At 44.6% G+C, this 14,553-nt stretch overlaps 1 protein-coding gene across 3 annotated transcripts in view; it reads right to left on the reverse strand.

Annotated features, from left to right (window-relative positions):
- Nucleotides 1–14,553, reverse strand: part of LOC121274166 (chromodomain-helicase-DNA-binding protein 3-like) — a 109,739-nt gene that overhangs the window by 44,903 nt on the left and 50,283 nt on the right. For all 3 annotated transcript variants that reach the window (XM_041181367.1, XM_041181366.1, XM_041181365.1), the window contains 5 exons: nucleotides 13,619–13,760; nucleotides 12,342–12,473; nucleotides 8,694–8,811; nucleotides 5,027–5,151; nucleotides 3,390–3,621 (listed from right to left, as the gene is read on the reverse strand). In XM_041181367.1, the coding sequence (XP_041037301.1) occupies nucleotides 3,390–3,621; nucleotides 5,027–5,151; nucleotides 8,694–8,811; nucleotides 12,342–12,473; nucleotides 13,619–13,760 (749 nt within the window). The remainder of the gene's footprint in view (nucleotides 1–3,389; nucleotides 3,622–5,026; nucleotides 5,152–8,693; nucleotides 8,812–12,341; nucleotides 12,474–13,618; nucleotides 13,761–14,553) is intronic.

Genomic DNA, 14,553 nt, shown 5'->3' on the forward strand with positions numbered 1-14,553 from the left:
CCATAACAGGGATCAACATTGGACTGCCTCCAATGACAATATATCTTTCCTTAGATAAGGGAACCAAAACTGTTCACAGTATTCTAAGTGTGGTCTAAATATGCCTTATATAGTTTTAGCAAGACTTCCCTATTTTTATACTTCATTCCCTTTGAAATAAAGGCCAACATTTCACTTGCCTTCCCTATGGCCTGTTGAACTTGTATGTTAGCTTCTTGTGATCCAAGCAAGAGGACACCCAAATCCCTTTGCGCTGCAGCTTTCTCTATTTAAATAATATTCAGCTCCTCTATTTTTATGCCAAAGTGCATAACCTTACATTTTCCCATATTTTATTCCATCTGCCAAGTTTTTGCCCACTCACTTAACTATCTATATCCCTCTGTAGACTGTGTGTCATCCTCACCATGTGCCTTTCCACCTACTTTTGTTATCCACGAACTTGGCGATAGTACATTCAACTTTCCTTATCCAAGTTGTTAATATATATTGTAAATAATTGTGGCCCCAGCATTAATTCCCAGCAATCCACCAGTTACAGGTTGCCATCCTGAAAATGCCCCCCTTATCCCAACTCCCTGTCTTCGATTAGTTAGCCAATCCTCTATCCATGTTAATATACTACCCCAAACACCATGGGCTCTTATCTTTTTAAGTAGCCTTATGTGTGGTGCTATATCGAATGCCTTTTGGAAATCCAAATATATTACATCTACTGGTTCCCCTTCATCTATCCTGCTTGTTATCTCCTCAAAGAATTCTAATAAATTTGTCAGGCATGATGTCCCCTTCATTAAGCCATGCTGATACTGCTTCATTAGATTACGCATTTCTAAATGCTCTGCTATTACGTCCTTTATAATAGACTAACATTTTCCCAATGACGGATGTTAAACTAACTGGCCTAGAATCTAAGGATTCTTGGAAGATTACTATCAGTGCATCCACTATCTCTGTAACTACTTTCTTTAATATCCTAGGATGCAATCAATCCGGTCCATGGGACTTATCGACTTATGGGGCCTTTAGCCCCATTAGTTTCCCTAGTACTTTTTTTTCTAGTGACAGTTATTGTATGTATTTCCTCCCCAGCTTTTCTCCCTTGATTATTTAGTATTTTTGGAATGCTATTAGTGTCTTCTCTCGTGAAGATTGATGCAAAGTATTTATTCAACTCCTCTGCCATTTCCTGGTTCCCCATTATTATTTCTCCAGCCTCATTCTCTAAGGGGCCTATGTTCACTTTGGCCTCTCTCTTCCTTTTTATATATTAAAACCAGCTCTTACTGTCCATTTTTATATTATTTGCTAGTTTACCCTCAAAAGTTTATTTTCTCCCTCTATTTTTTGATCCAGTCCTCTGGCTTACCACTAATCTTTGCCACATTGTATGTTTTTTCTTTCAATTTGATACTATCCTTAACTTGCTTAGTTAACCACGGTTGGTTTAATCCCTTCCTAGAATCCTTCTTCCTCACTGGGATACATCTTTGTTGTGAGTCATGAACTATTTTCTTAAACATCTGCCATTGCTCATCAACCATCTTTTCTGTTAAAATCCTTTCCCAGTCCACTCCAGCCAACCCTGCCGTCATTCCTTTGTAATTACCCTTATTTAAGTTTAGCACAGTTGTTTCTGACCCAATTTTCTCACTCTCAAACTGAATACTAAATTCTACCATGTTATGGTCACTGTTTCCTTGGGGATTTTATACTCTGAGATCATTTATTAAACCTGCCTCATTACACACTACCAGATCAAAACTAGCCTGATCCTGGTTAGGTTCACAATATATTGTTCTAGGAAACTGTCCCAAATACACTATGACATTCTTATTCATGGCTAAGTCTGCCAATTTGATTTTCCCAATCTATATGGAGATTAAAGTCACCCAAAATTAATGTACTGCCTTTTTTTACATGCCCTTATTACTTCCTGATTTATTCTCTGTTCTACAGTATACTATTAGGGGGCCTATAGACTACTCCGACCAGTGTCTTCTTCCACTTGTTATTTCTTACCTCCATACAAATGGATTCCACATCTCCTGATCCAAGAACATTTCTTGCTATTGTACTTATTCCATCTTGTACTAACAAAGCTACCTCACCACCCTCTCCTTCCTGCCTGTCCTTTTGAAAAGTTACATACCCCTGAATATTTAGTTCCCAGCTTTGATCTCCTTGCAACCATGTCTCCGTAACGGGTATAAGATCATAAAACAAAAACAGAATTACCTGGAAAAACTCAGCAGGTCTGGCAGCATCGGCGGAGAAGAAAAGAGTTGACGTTTCGAGTCCTCATGACCCTTCGACAGAACTGCCCATTAACCTCCGTTTATGCCGTTAATTCATTTATTTTGTTCCGAATACTACGTGCCTTTAAGTAAAAGGCCATTAATTTTGCCTTTTTACCATTTTCCTCCTTTGACCCTATTTGCTGCTGTTTTTATATATGTTTGTACACTCTGTCCCTTCCTGTCACACTCTGCGTATCATTACCTAAATAGCTGCCCTGCAATGCTACCTTATCCTTTTGCTTTGTAAGCCTACGCATCCCCTCTCCAGAACCCTCCCCCACTCTATTTAGTTTAAAGCCCTCTTCAGGCCTAGTTATCTGATTCGCCATTACACTGGTCCCAGCACAGTTCAAGTGAAGCCTGGCCTACTGGAACAGCTCCCTTCTACCCTAGTACTGGTGCCAGTGCCCCATTAACTGAAACCCATTCCTCCCACACCAACCTTTGAGCCTACTGAACCCCCTTATCTTAAAAGGTGTTTATGAGGTCACCTACTAGCTTTCTGTTTTCTAGGGAAGAGAGTCCAAGTCTGTTCAGCCTTTTCTGATAATCCTGACATTATAACTGTAAACCCTTTTTCACCTTCTAAATCCCTTTTAGACTAGAGCTGTCCTCAGTGCTCAAAGTGAGCTCCCACCTGTGTTCTATACAACTTTCCTACAACTTCTCTCATAGCTGCTTCTGAATTCTATTCTTCTGTAAATTAACTCAATTTTTACATGGATATACAGCACTGAAAAAGGCCATTCAGCCCAACCAGTCCATGTGAGTGCTTATGCTCCACTCAAGCCTCCTCCCATCTTTCCCTCTCCCTCATATGCTTGTCTAGCTTCCCCTTAAACGCATCCATATTATTCACTTTAACCTGTGGGAGTCAGGTCCACACTCTTACAGTTCTCCGGGTGAAGAAGTTTCCCCCAAATTCCCTATTGGATTTCTTGGTGACTGTCTAATATTGATGGCCTCTAGTTATGCTCTTCCCCACAAGAGGAAACAGTTTGAGAGGGTCAGTACAGTTCCTTCCATTTCCACTGACCAACTAGCTCAACTGCTACGTCTAAGGTTTGATTTCCTCTTTGATCTGCTTACCTTCAATATCCCCTTTGAAGAGTTCCTCTGTGCCGAACTTGAGAATATCGTCTAGCTCTTGCTTGGTCATGCTTCCAGTCTTGGAGCCCAGGCCAGGCCGGACCACCAGGTGAGTGAGCATCATCTTTCGTTTGGCCACTTGTGTGATTCTCTCCTCTACTGAGGCCCGAGTGACAAAGCGATAGATCATCACTTTATTCGCTTGACCAATGCGGTGAGCTCTGCTGAAAGCCTGAAGTTCAAAGTCTATCAGTCACGGGACAGGCTAAAGGAGCACTCAAAAAATAAACAGGCATTCTAGGAAAACAGAGGCCATTCAGCCTCTTGAACCTGCTCTGCTATTCAATTAAGTCGAGGCTGATCTATAACTCATTTACCTTTGCTCCTTATTACTTGATCTTCTTATCCTACAAAAATCTATTAATTGCAGTCTTCAGACATTCAATTGATCCTCAGCATGTAGAAATTTTTTTGGAGGGGGGGGGAGGTGGTGGAGCAAGAGTTCCAGATTTTCCCTGTCCTTTGTGTGAAGTGCATCCTGACATCACCACTGAATAGCCTGGTTCTAATTTTAAGGTTCCGCTCCCTTGTTCTGGACTCCCCTCACCACCAGAGGAAATAATCTCTCTCTATCAACCCTATCCAATCCTTTAATCATCATAAACACCTCAATTAGATCACCCTTAATCTTCCATACTAAACAGCAAAGGTTAAATATCAGGGCACTGGAAGAGCTTTGTATGGCAAATTACCAAGCTCCACGTGCCCGTCAAGGCTACTTTGTACAACTGTTGCTGCAATTCACAGAATCTCAGCGCAGAAGAGGCCCTTTGGCCCATCGAATCTGCACCGACACGTGAGAAACACCTGACCTACCTACCTAATCCCATTTACCGGCACTTGGCCCATAGTCTTGAATGTTATGACGTGCCAAGTGCTCATCCAGATACTTTTTAAAGGATGTGAGGCAACCCACTTCCACCACCCTCCCAGGCAGCGCATTCCAGACCCTCACCACCCTCTGGGTAAAAAAGTTTTTCCTCACATCCTCCCTAAACCTCTTGCCCCTCACCTTGAACTTATGTCCCTTGTGACTGACCCTTCAACTAAGGGGAACAGCTGCTCCCTATCCACCCTGTCCATGCCCCTCAATCTTGTCCACCTCGATCAGGTCACCCCTCAGTCTTCTCTGCTCCAACGAAAACAACCCAAGTCTATCCAATCTCTCTTCATAACTTAAATGTTTCATCCCAGGCAACTTCCTGGTGAATCTCCTCTGCACCTTCTCCAGTGCAATCACATCCTTCCTAAAATGTGGCGACCAGAACTGCACACAGTACTCCAGCTGTGGCCTCACCAAGGTTCTATACAACTCCAACATGATCTCCCTATTTTTGTAATTTATGCCTCAATTGATAAAGGCAAGTGTCCCATATGCTTTTTTCATCACCCCACTAACACGCTTCATGAGTGCCTTTAGCAAGGAAGGGAATGGTCTGTCCAGTTCCCTCCTATCCTGTCTGTTGTCCCTGCTGCAGTGTGGATACTGGGTGAAACTCTCACTGCCTGTGCTGATTGTTTGTGAACATTCACCCCACTCCCATTCTACACCCTTGATATTATTGCCAACCCCTTACCTGGATATCGTTGTGGGGGTTCCAGTCTGAGTCGAAGATGATGACCGTGTCAGCTGTGGCCAAATTAATTCCAAGACCCCCGGCTCTGGTTGACAGCAGGAAGCAAAACTGTAGAGCTCCTGGCGCTGAGAAAGAATAAAAATCACAGTGCAATTGAGAGAGGCAGTAGCAGAGGGTAAAAACATGGTGCGTTCGAAGGGGACAGGAGCAGGAGGTTAAAAACATGGTGCGATCGAGAGGGACAGGAGCAGAGGGTAAAAAAATTGTGATCGAAGGGGACAGGAGCAGACGGTAAAAAAAATGATCAAAGGGGACAGGAGCAGAGGGTTAAAAACACGGTGCGATCAAGTGGGACAGGAGCAGAAGGTAAAAAACGGTGCGATCGAGGGGGACAGGAGCAGAGATTTAAAAAACACGGTGCGATCGAGTGGGACAAGAGCAGAGGTTTAAAAAACATGGTGCGATCGAGTGGGACAGGAGCAGAGGTTTAAAAAACACGGTGCGATCGAGTGGGACAGGAGCAGAGGTTTAAAAAACACGGTGCGATCGAGAGGGACAGGAGCAGAGAGTTAAAAACACGGTGCGATCGAGTGGGACAGGAGCAGAGGTTTAAAAAACACGGTGCGATCCAGTGGGACAGGAGCAGTGGTTTAAAAAAATGGTGCGATCCAGTGGGACAGGAGCAGAGGTTTAAAAAACATGGTGCGATCGAGATGGACAGGAGCAGGGGGTTAAAAACACGGTGCGATCGAGAGGAACAGGAGCAGAGGGTCAAAAACACGGTGCGATCGAGAGAGACAGGAACAGAGGGTCAAAAACACGGTGCGATTGAGAGGGACAGGAGCAGGGGGTCAAAAGCACGTTGCGATCGAGGGGGACAGGAGCAGAGGGTCAAAAACACGGTGCAATCGAGAGGGACAGGAGCAGGGGGTCAAAAACACGGTGTGATCGAGTGGGACAGGAGCAGAGGTTTAAAAAACACGGTGCGATCCAGTGGGACAGGAGCAGTGGTTTAAAAAACATGGTGCGATCGAGTGGGACAGGAGCAGAGGTTTAAAAAACACGGTGCGATTGAGTGGGACAGGAGCAGAGGTTTAAAAAACACGGTGCGATCGAAAGGGACAGGAGCAGAGGGTCAAAAACACACTGCGATCGAGTGGGACAGGAGCAGAATGTTAAAAGCACGTTGCGATCGAGTGGGACAGGAGCAGAATGTTAAAAGCACGTTGCGATCGAGGGGGACAGGAGCAGAGGATCAAAAACACGTTGCAATCGAGAGGGACAGGAGCAGGGGGTCAAAAACACGGTGTGATCGAGGGGGACAGGAGCAGAGGGTCAAAACACGGTGCGATCGAGTGGGACAGGAGCAGAGGTTTAAAAAACATGGTGCGATCGAGTGGGACAGCAGCAGAGGTTTAAAAAACATGGTGCGATCGAGTGGGACAGGAGCAGAAGTTTAAAAAACACGGTGCGATCGAGATGGACAGGAGCAGACGGTTAAAAACACGGTGTGATCGAGATGGACAGGAGCAGACGGTTAAAAACACGGTGTGATTGAGATGGACAGGAGCAGACGGTTAAAAACACGGTGTGATCGAGAGGAACAGGAGCAGAGGGTCAAAAACACGGTGCGATCGAGAGGGACAGGAACAGAGGGTAAAAAACACGGTGCGATCGAGAGGGACAGGAGCAGAGGTTTAAAAAACACGGTGCGATCGAGAGGAACAGGAGCAGAGGGTCAAAAAACATGGTGCGATTTGAGTGGGACAGGAGCAGACGTTTAAAAAACATGGCACGATCGAGTGGGACAGGAGCAGAGGTTTAAAAAACACTGTGCGATCGAGATGGACAGGAGCAGACGGTTAAAAACACTGTGTGATCGAGAGGAACAGGAGCAGAGGGTCAAAAACACGGTGCGATCGAGATGGACAGGAGCAGAGGTTTAAAAAACATGGTGCGATCGAGTGGGACAGGAGCAGAGGTTTAAAAAACACGGTGCGATCGAGTGGGACAGGAGCAGAGGTTTAAAAAACATGGTGCGATCGAGTGGGACAGGAGCAGAGTGTTAAAAACACGGTGCGATCGAGTGGGACAGGAGCAGAGTGTTAAAAACACGGTGCGATCGAGAGGGACAGGAGCAGAGTGTTAAAAACACGGTGCGATCGAGAGGGACAGGAGCAGAGTGTCAAAAACATGGTGCGATCGAGTGGGACAGGAGCAGAGGGTCAAAAACACGGTGCGATCGAGATGGACAGGAGCAGACGTTTAAAAAACACGGTGTGATCGAGTGGGACAGGAGCAGAGGTTTAAAAAACACGGTGTGATCGAGTGGGACAGGAGCAGAGGTTTAAAAAACATGGTGCGATCGAGTAGGACAGGAGCAGAGGTTTAAAAAACATGGTGCGATCGAGTGGGACAGGAGCAGAGGTTTAAAAAACACAGTGCGATCGAGATGGACAGGAGTAGACGGTTAAAAACACGGTGTGATCGAGAGGAACAGGAGCAGAGGGTCAAAAACACGGTGCGATCGAGAGGGACAGGAGCAGAGGTTTAAAAAACATGGTGCGATCGAGTGGGACAGGAGCAGAGGTTTAAAAACATGGTGCGATCGAGTGGGACAGGAGCAGAGGTTTAAAAAACACGGTGCGATCGAGATGGACAGGAGCAGACGGTTAAAAACACGGTGTGATCGAGAGGAACAGGAGCAGAGGCTCAAAAACACGGTGCGATCAAGAGGGACAGGAGCAGAGGGTCAAAAACACGGTGCGATCGAGAGGGACAGGAGCAGAGGTTTAAAAAACATGATGCGATTGAGTGGGACAGGAGCAGACGTTTAAAAAACATGGCGCGATCGAGTGGGACAGGAGCAGAGGTTTAAAAAACACTGTGCGATCGAGATGGACAGGAGCAGACGGTTAAAAACACGGTGTGATCGAGAGGAACAGGAGCAGAGGTTTAAAAAACACAGTGCGATCGAGTGGGACAGGAGCAGAGGTTTAAAAAACATGGTGCGATCGAGTGGGACAGGAGCAGACGTTTAAAAAACATGGTGCGATCGAGTGGGACAGGAGCAGAGGTTTAAAAAACACGGTGCGATCGAGATGGACAGGAGCAGACGGTTAAAAACACTGTGTCATCGAGAGGAACAGGAACAGAGGGTCAAAAACACGGTGTGATCGAGAGGGACAGGAGCAGAGGTTTAAAAAACACGGTGCGATTGAGAGGGACAGGAGCAGAGGGTCAAAAAACACGGTGCGATCGAGAGGGACAGGAGCAGAGGGTCAAAAACACGGTGCGATCGAGTGGGACAGAAGCAGAGAGTTAAAAACACGGTGCGATCGAGTGGGACAGGAGCAGAGGGTTAAAAAACACGGCGCGATCGAGAGGGACAGGAGCAGAGAGTCAAAAGCATGTTGCGATCGAGGGGGACAGGAGCAGAGGTTTAAAAAGCACTGTGCGATCGAGAGGTGCAGGAGCAGAGGGTTAAAAACACGGTGTGATCAAGAGGGACAGGAGCAGAGGGTTAAAAAGTGTGATCGAAGGGGACAGGAGCAGAGGGTAAAAAAAACACGGTGCTATTGAGAGGGGCAGGAGCAGAGGGAAGATGCCAAAATCTGGGTAACCCTCGCTCAGAAACCGACTGAAGGTTGACTCTGTTAGCACTCACTGTTAAATCTATCGATAGCTTCCTGTCTCATTGCACCAGTGACGCTCCCATCAATCCTTTCATACTTGTAGCCCTCATAGTCCATGAAGTCTTCCAGCAAGTCCAACATTTTAGTCATCTGAGAAAGGGAAAGCCAGCATCAAGGTGGTTTACAGGTTTCGGGGAAGCTTCCAGAACAAAGTCCAGTTTTAAAAAAAGCTTGAAAGAACGTACTTTGAAAGATACCAAGAATTAATGTGTTCGTTCAGAGTTTGGTGTGGTATTCACTTAGCACATTTCATGTGGCGTGTCGGTGGCAGAGTGTATTTTCACGTGGCACATTCCACGTGGTGTGGGTGGTTTGTTTTTTACCTAGCATATTTTGCCTAGCGGGGGAGGTAGTGGCATAGCAGTATTATCACTGGATAAGTATTCCAGAGACCTGGGCTAATGCGCTGGGGGTCTGGGTTCAAATTCCACCATGGCAGATGGTGAAATTGGAGTTCAATAAAAAAAAATCTGGAATTAGAAGTCTAATGATGACCACAAAACTATTGCCGTCCTTACCTGTGACTCCAGGCCCAGAGTAGAGCAATGTGGCTAACTCTTAAATGCCCTATGAACAAGGGCAATTAGGGGTGGGCAATAGATGCCGCCAGCGATGTCTGCATCCCATGAATGAGTGAAAAAAGTGTCATGTGGTGCTCATGTGGCACATTCCGTGAGGCATTCATGGTACAGTGTGGGGTGTGTTCACATGACATATAGCTTATGAAGTGTGTGGTGTGGCATGCAGGTGAGGTGCATGTGCCACAGTCAGAGTCATTTATGCACAGAAAGAAGCCATTCAGCCCATAGAGGTCATGCCACATGTGACATTTTAAACAGAGAAGGTTGTTTTCTTCTGGCCTGTACATCAGTAGCTTCAATATAAACACAGCAGAAAGGTTCCTCCTGATTATTTCCAGCCAAATCGTAAAGCTATTACCTGGACATAGACACTTTTCTACTGTTTTCATCAAGAATATTGGCCAGATCAATTCTTCATTTGTTTTTTTTTAAAGGTCACTCATCGTCCCCTTCCTCACTCCTTCCAATCCTGCATGTTTCTGCAAACATCCCAAAACTGCTAGGGGGTGAAATAAGGCCCAAGAGACACAAAGAAGCAACACTACAGACAGCAGATGAAGTCAAGATGGGCTTCAACTGTATTCTACTGGGCACATTCTTAAAAAGACTATCCCAATCCAATCAACATGCCCTCTAATCTTTCATTGCTGTGTGCAGCCTGTTTGTTGCACCACATGGTACGTTCTGGATCGCTGCAAGTTAGTGGGAACGTGGAACCCAAACGCATCACCCCCCCACACCACTGACCCACCCATGGCACTAGAGGAGCAACCCAGCAGGTCTGACTTCAAACCCAACTGTGGAAAGTTGATGCTGAAGGTAGGAAACACGAACATATGAATTAGGAGGAGTAGGCAACTTGGCCCCTCGAGCCTGCTCCGCCATTCAATATGATCATGGCTGATCTGAATGTAACCTCAACCCCACATTCCTGCCTACCCCAGGTAACCTTTCATCCCCTTGTTAATCAAGAATCTATCTAGCATTGCCTTAAAAATATTCAAAGACCCTGCTTCCACTGCCTTTTGAGGAAGAGAGTTCCAAAGACTCACAATCCCATGAGAAAAATTCTCATCTGTCTTAAATGAGCGACCCCTAATTTTTAATCAGTGACCCCTAGTTCTAGATTCTCTCAGAAGAGGAAACATCCTCTCCACATCCACCCTGTCAAGATCCCTTAGGATCTTAATGGTTTCAATTAAGTTGCCTCTCACTCTTCTAAACTCCAGTGGATACAAGCCTAACCTGTCCAGCCTTTCCTCATAGGACAACCCGCCCATTCCAGGTATTAGTCTAGTAAACCTTCTCTGAACTGCTTCCAAAACATTTACATCCTTCCATAAATAAGGAGACCAATACTGTACACAGTACTCCAGATGTGGTCTCACCAATGTCCTGTACAACTGAAGCATAACCTCCCTACATTTATATACAGTTCCCCTCACAATAAATGAAAACATTATGTTATCTTTCCTAATGACCTGCTGTACCTGCATACTAACCTGTTGTGATTCATGTACTAGGACATCCAGATCCCTCAGAATCTGAGCTCTGCAATCTCTCACCATTTAGATAATAAGTTTCTTTTTTATTCTTCCTGCTAAAATGAACAATTTCACATTTGCCCATATAATACTCCATTCGCCGGATCTTTGCCCACTCAATTAACCTATTTTTGTCACTTTGAAGCCTCCTTATGGCCACTTCACAATTTACTTTCCTACCTATCTTTGTGTCGTAAGCAAATTTAGCTACCATACCGTTGGTCCCTTCATCCAAGTCATTTATAAAGTTGAGGCCCCAGCACAGATCCCTGTGGCACACCACTTGTTACATCCTGCCAACCAGAAAATGACCCATTTATGCCTCCTCTCTGTTTCCTGTTAGCTAGTCAATCTTCTATCCATGACAATATGTTACCCCCTAAGCCATGAGCTTTTATTTTCTGAAATAACCTTTGATGTGGCACTTTATCAAATGCCTTCTGGAAATCTAAGTACAGTACATCCACCAGTCTCCCTTTATCCACAGCACATGTGACTTGTTCAAAGAACTCCAATAAATTGGTTAAACATGATTTCCCTTTCGCAAAACCATGTTGACTCTGATTGATTGCCTTAAACTTTTCTAAGTGCCCTGCTATAACATCTTTAATAATAGCTTCTAACATTTTCCTAATGACAGATGTTAGGTTAACTGGCCTGTAGTTTCCTTTCTGTCTCCCTCCCTTTTTGAATAAAGCAGTTATATGTTTGCTATTTTCCAATCTAATGGAACCTTCACCGAACCTAGAGAATTTTGGAAAATTAAAACTAGTGCATCAACTATCTCACTAGCCACATCTTTCAAGAATTTAGGGTGAAATCCATCCGGACCTAGAGATTTGTCAGCCAGCAGCCCCAATAATTTGCTTAATACTACTTCCCTGGTGATTGCAATTTTGCCAAGTTCCTCCCTCCCTTCCATTTCCTGATTTAAAGCTATTTCCGGGATGTTACTTGTGTCCTCTAGAGTGAAGACTGAAGCAAAATACCTGCTTAATTCATCCACCATCTCCCTACTTTCTATTATCAGTTCCCCAGAGGTACTTTCTATAGGACCAACGCTCACTTTGTTAACTCTTTTCTTATTTAAATATCTATGGAAACTCTTACTATCCGTCTTTGTTACTAGTTAGCTTTCTCTCATACTAATTTTTCCCTCTTTATTATCTTTTTGTAGTTCTTCGCTGTTATTTATATTCTTTCCAATCTTCTGACCTGCCACCCATCTTTGCGTAATTATATAATTTTCCTTTTAAGTTTGATATTGTCTAACTTTAGTTAACCACGGGTGGTGGGCCCTCCCTCAGCACCCTGAGCCCTGGGATTACCGTACCTGAGAAAAAAAGCAGCACCCTGAGTCCTGGGACTACTGTACCCAAGGAAATATCGGCACCAAGCTCTGGGATTACCATACAAGAAAATAGCAGCACCCCAAACCCTGGGATTACCGTACCCGAGAAAATAGCAGCACCCAGTGGCCCTGGGACTACCGTACCTGAGAAAATATCAGCACCCTGTGGCCCTGAGCCTTCAGTTTCTTCAGCATCTTCTGAAGGAGTGTTAGCTTCCCAGATGACTTGATCAACCCGCTGCCTTCATATGCACCATTCGGTAACTTTGCAGACTCCTGCAGCAAAGGGAAATGGAGCAGCAGACACTCAAGAACAGACCTCTAAACACAAGTATGTTAGGATAAAGCAGCAGTAAAGTTAGCAGAATTGACAATGCTTCCTATAACTGGGAACCTCTTACTGAAAGGTGGTGGTAACAAGACACACACATGCCGCTCCTGAAGCGCACTGGAGTAAGAACATGCGTTATAATGCTTTGTCCAAGAGCCTAAACAACATGCATCAGCTTTGACAGTCAGCATGGGAGAGTGTGGAGGGCATGACAGTTGAACCTGACCTTGTTTTCGTCAACATTCACACACACACGTTTGCCAGTGCCATCACCAGATAGTCATGGATGTTGTAAGTATGGCTGATTTTTCTTTTCACCAGCCTGGGGTGAGTGGATGATCTGATGGCCCAGTATTTAAGCAGTGAGAATCCAAGCTCATGGACACACAGATCTGTGCTGTACTGTACTGCCCCTCCCCCATCACTGCAATAGCAACTCAAGACATACCAGGAATTGTTTTTTTTAATTATAGAGCCCATAACTACACACAAGGGTTTGGATAGTTTCTCCTTATTTACTTTGTTTTCAGTGGAAAGGCCAGTAATCAGAGTAGTCAGATTTGAAGCAAGTGGCAAAAAGTTAGAGCTGAGGAAAGAGGAGAGTTGGATTCATTGGATAATTCTTTCAAAGAGCTGGCATAGGTATGATGGGCCAGACAGCCTCCATCAGTCCAGTGCGAGTCTATGGGACGATGGGGGAGGGGGGAAAAGAGACAATGGGGTCAAATGGAACCTTCATGCTTGAAAAGGAGAGATTTTTGTTGAGCAAAGGGTTATCAAGGACTATGGAGCTAAGGTGAGAAAATGGAGCTGAAGTAAGTATAACTTAATTAAAAGGTGGGGCAAGCTGGAGGGGCTGAATGGCCTCCTATTGCTATGTTACCCTTTCTCACTACCTTTAAGACGTCCCAGCCAAACTGCCCACTACTGCTTGGAACTGGCTACTTTTTCCACTGACACCATGGGATGGCTCACTGCTTGCAACACAAGCCCCTCATTACTGGCTGTAATCTTTAAGAGGCAGCCCTGCAGACTGCAGGCAATGGTAAAAACGCGACAGCGCCAGAAACAAAATACAGCAGTCACATACCATGGCAGCCACTGGGAAGAGATAAGGGTGGTTACAACATTTCTTCAGATCCATCATAATATTCAGCAGTGACACCTGGTTCCCACCACCTTTGGAATTCAGTGCATCAAAGTTCCTTGTCAAAATGAATTTATAGTATTTTCTGAAAAACAGTAAATAGGTTACAGATTTATGCATCTGATTTAGTTGGGGGCTGTGCTGGGGTGGAGGAGTTATCAATTACAAGTGTAGGGACTTGTTAATAGCGGTTAGCATTTAACATATCTTGGATATCACTTGGGCAAATGTTATAAATCGTGGGGTAGAGGCGAAGCAGGAGAGTAAAATCGTAATATGAGAAGTGAGGGTCAGAGAACAGCAGGAAGGGGAAGAGAAAAGAAACCTAAGAAAACACTGACAGTCAAGACTACAGGTTACAAAGATAACAAAGACAAAATTAAAGGCTCTGTATCTAAATGCGCACTACATTCATAAAGTAGATGAATTGATAGTGTGGTTGAAGTAAATAGATAGGATCTTATAGCCATTATGGAGACATTCAAGAAGAATAGGAAGCTAGGTAAAGGTGGAAGGGTAGCGCTGTTAATCAAGGATGGCACTGATGCTATAGTTAGAGATGACCTTGATTCAGGAGATCAGGATGTAGAATTGGTTTGGGTGGAGATGAGGAATAGTAAGGTGAAAAAGTCACTAGTGGGAGTGGTCTACATGCCCTCTAAACAGTAACCACAATGTAGGACAAAGTATATAAGAAGAACACAGGGAGCTTGTGATAAAGGGACAGCAAAAATCATGGGTGATTTTAATCTATATATAAACTGGAAAAAACAGATTGGCAGTAGTAATTTGGATGAGGAGTTCATAAAATGTTTGAGACAGTTTCTTAGAACAGCACGTTCTGGAACCAACTAGAGAGCAGGTTATATTAAGACTTG

The sequence above is a fragment of the Carcharodon carcharias genome, assembly GCF_017639515.1.
Source record: "Carcharodon carcharias isolate sCarCar2 chromosome 33 unlocalized genomic scaffold, sCarCar2.pri SUPER_33_unloc_1, whole genome shotgun sequence".
NCBI lineage: Eukaryota > Metazoa > Chordata > Chondrichthyes > Lamniformes > Lamnidae > Carcharodon > Carcharodon carcharias.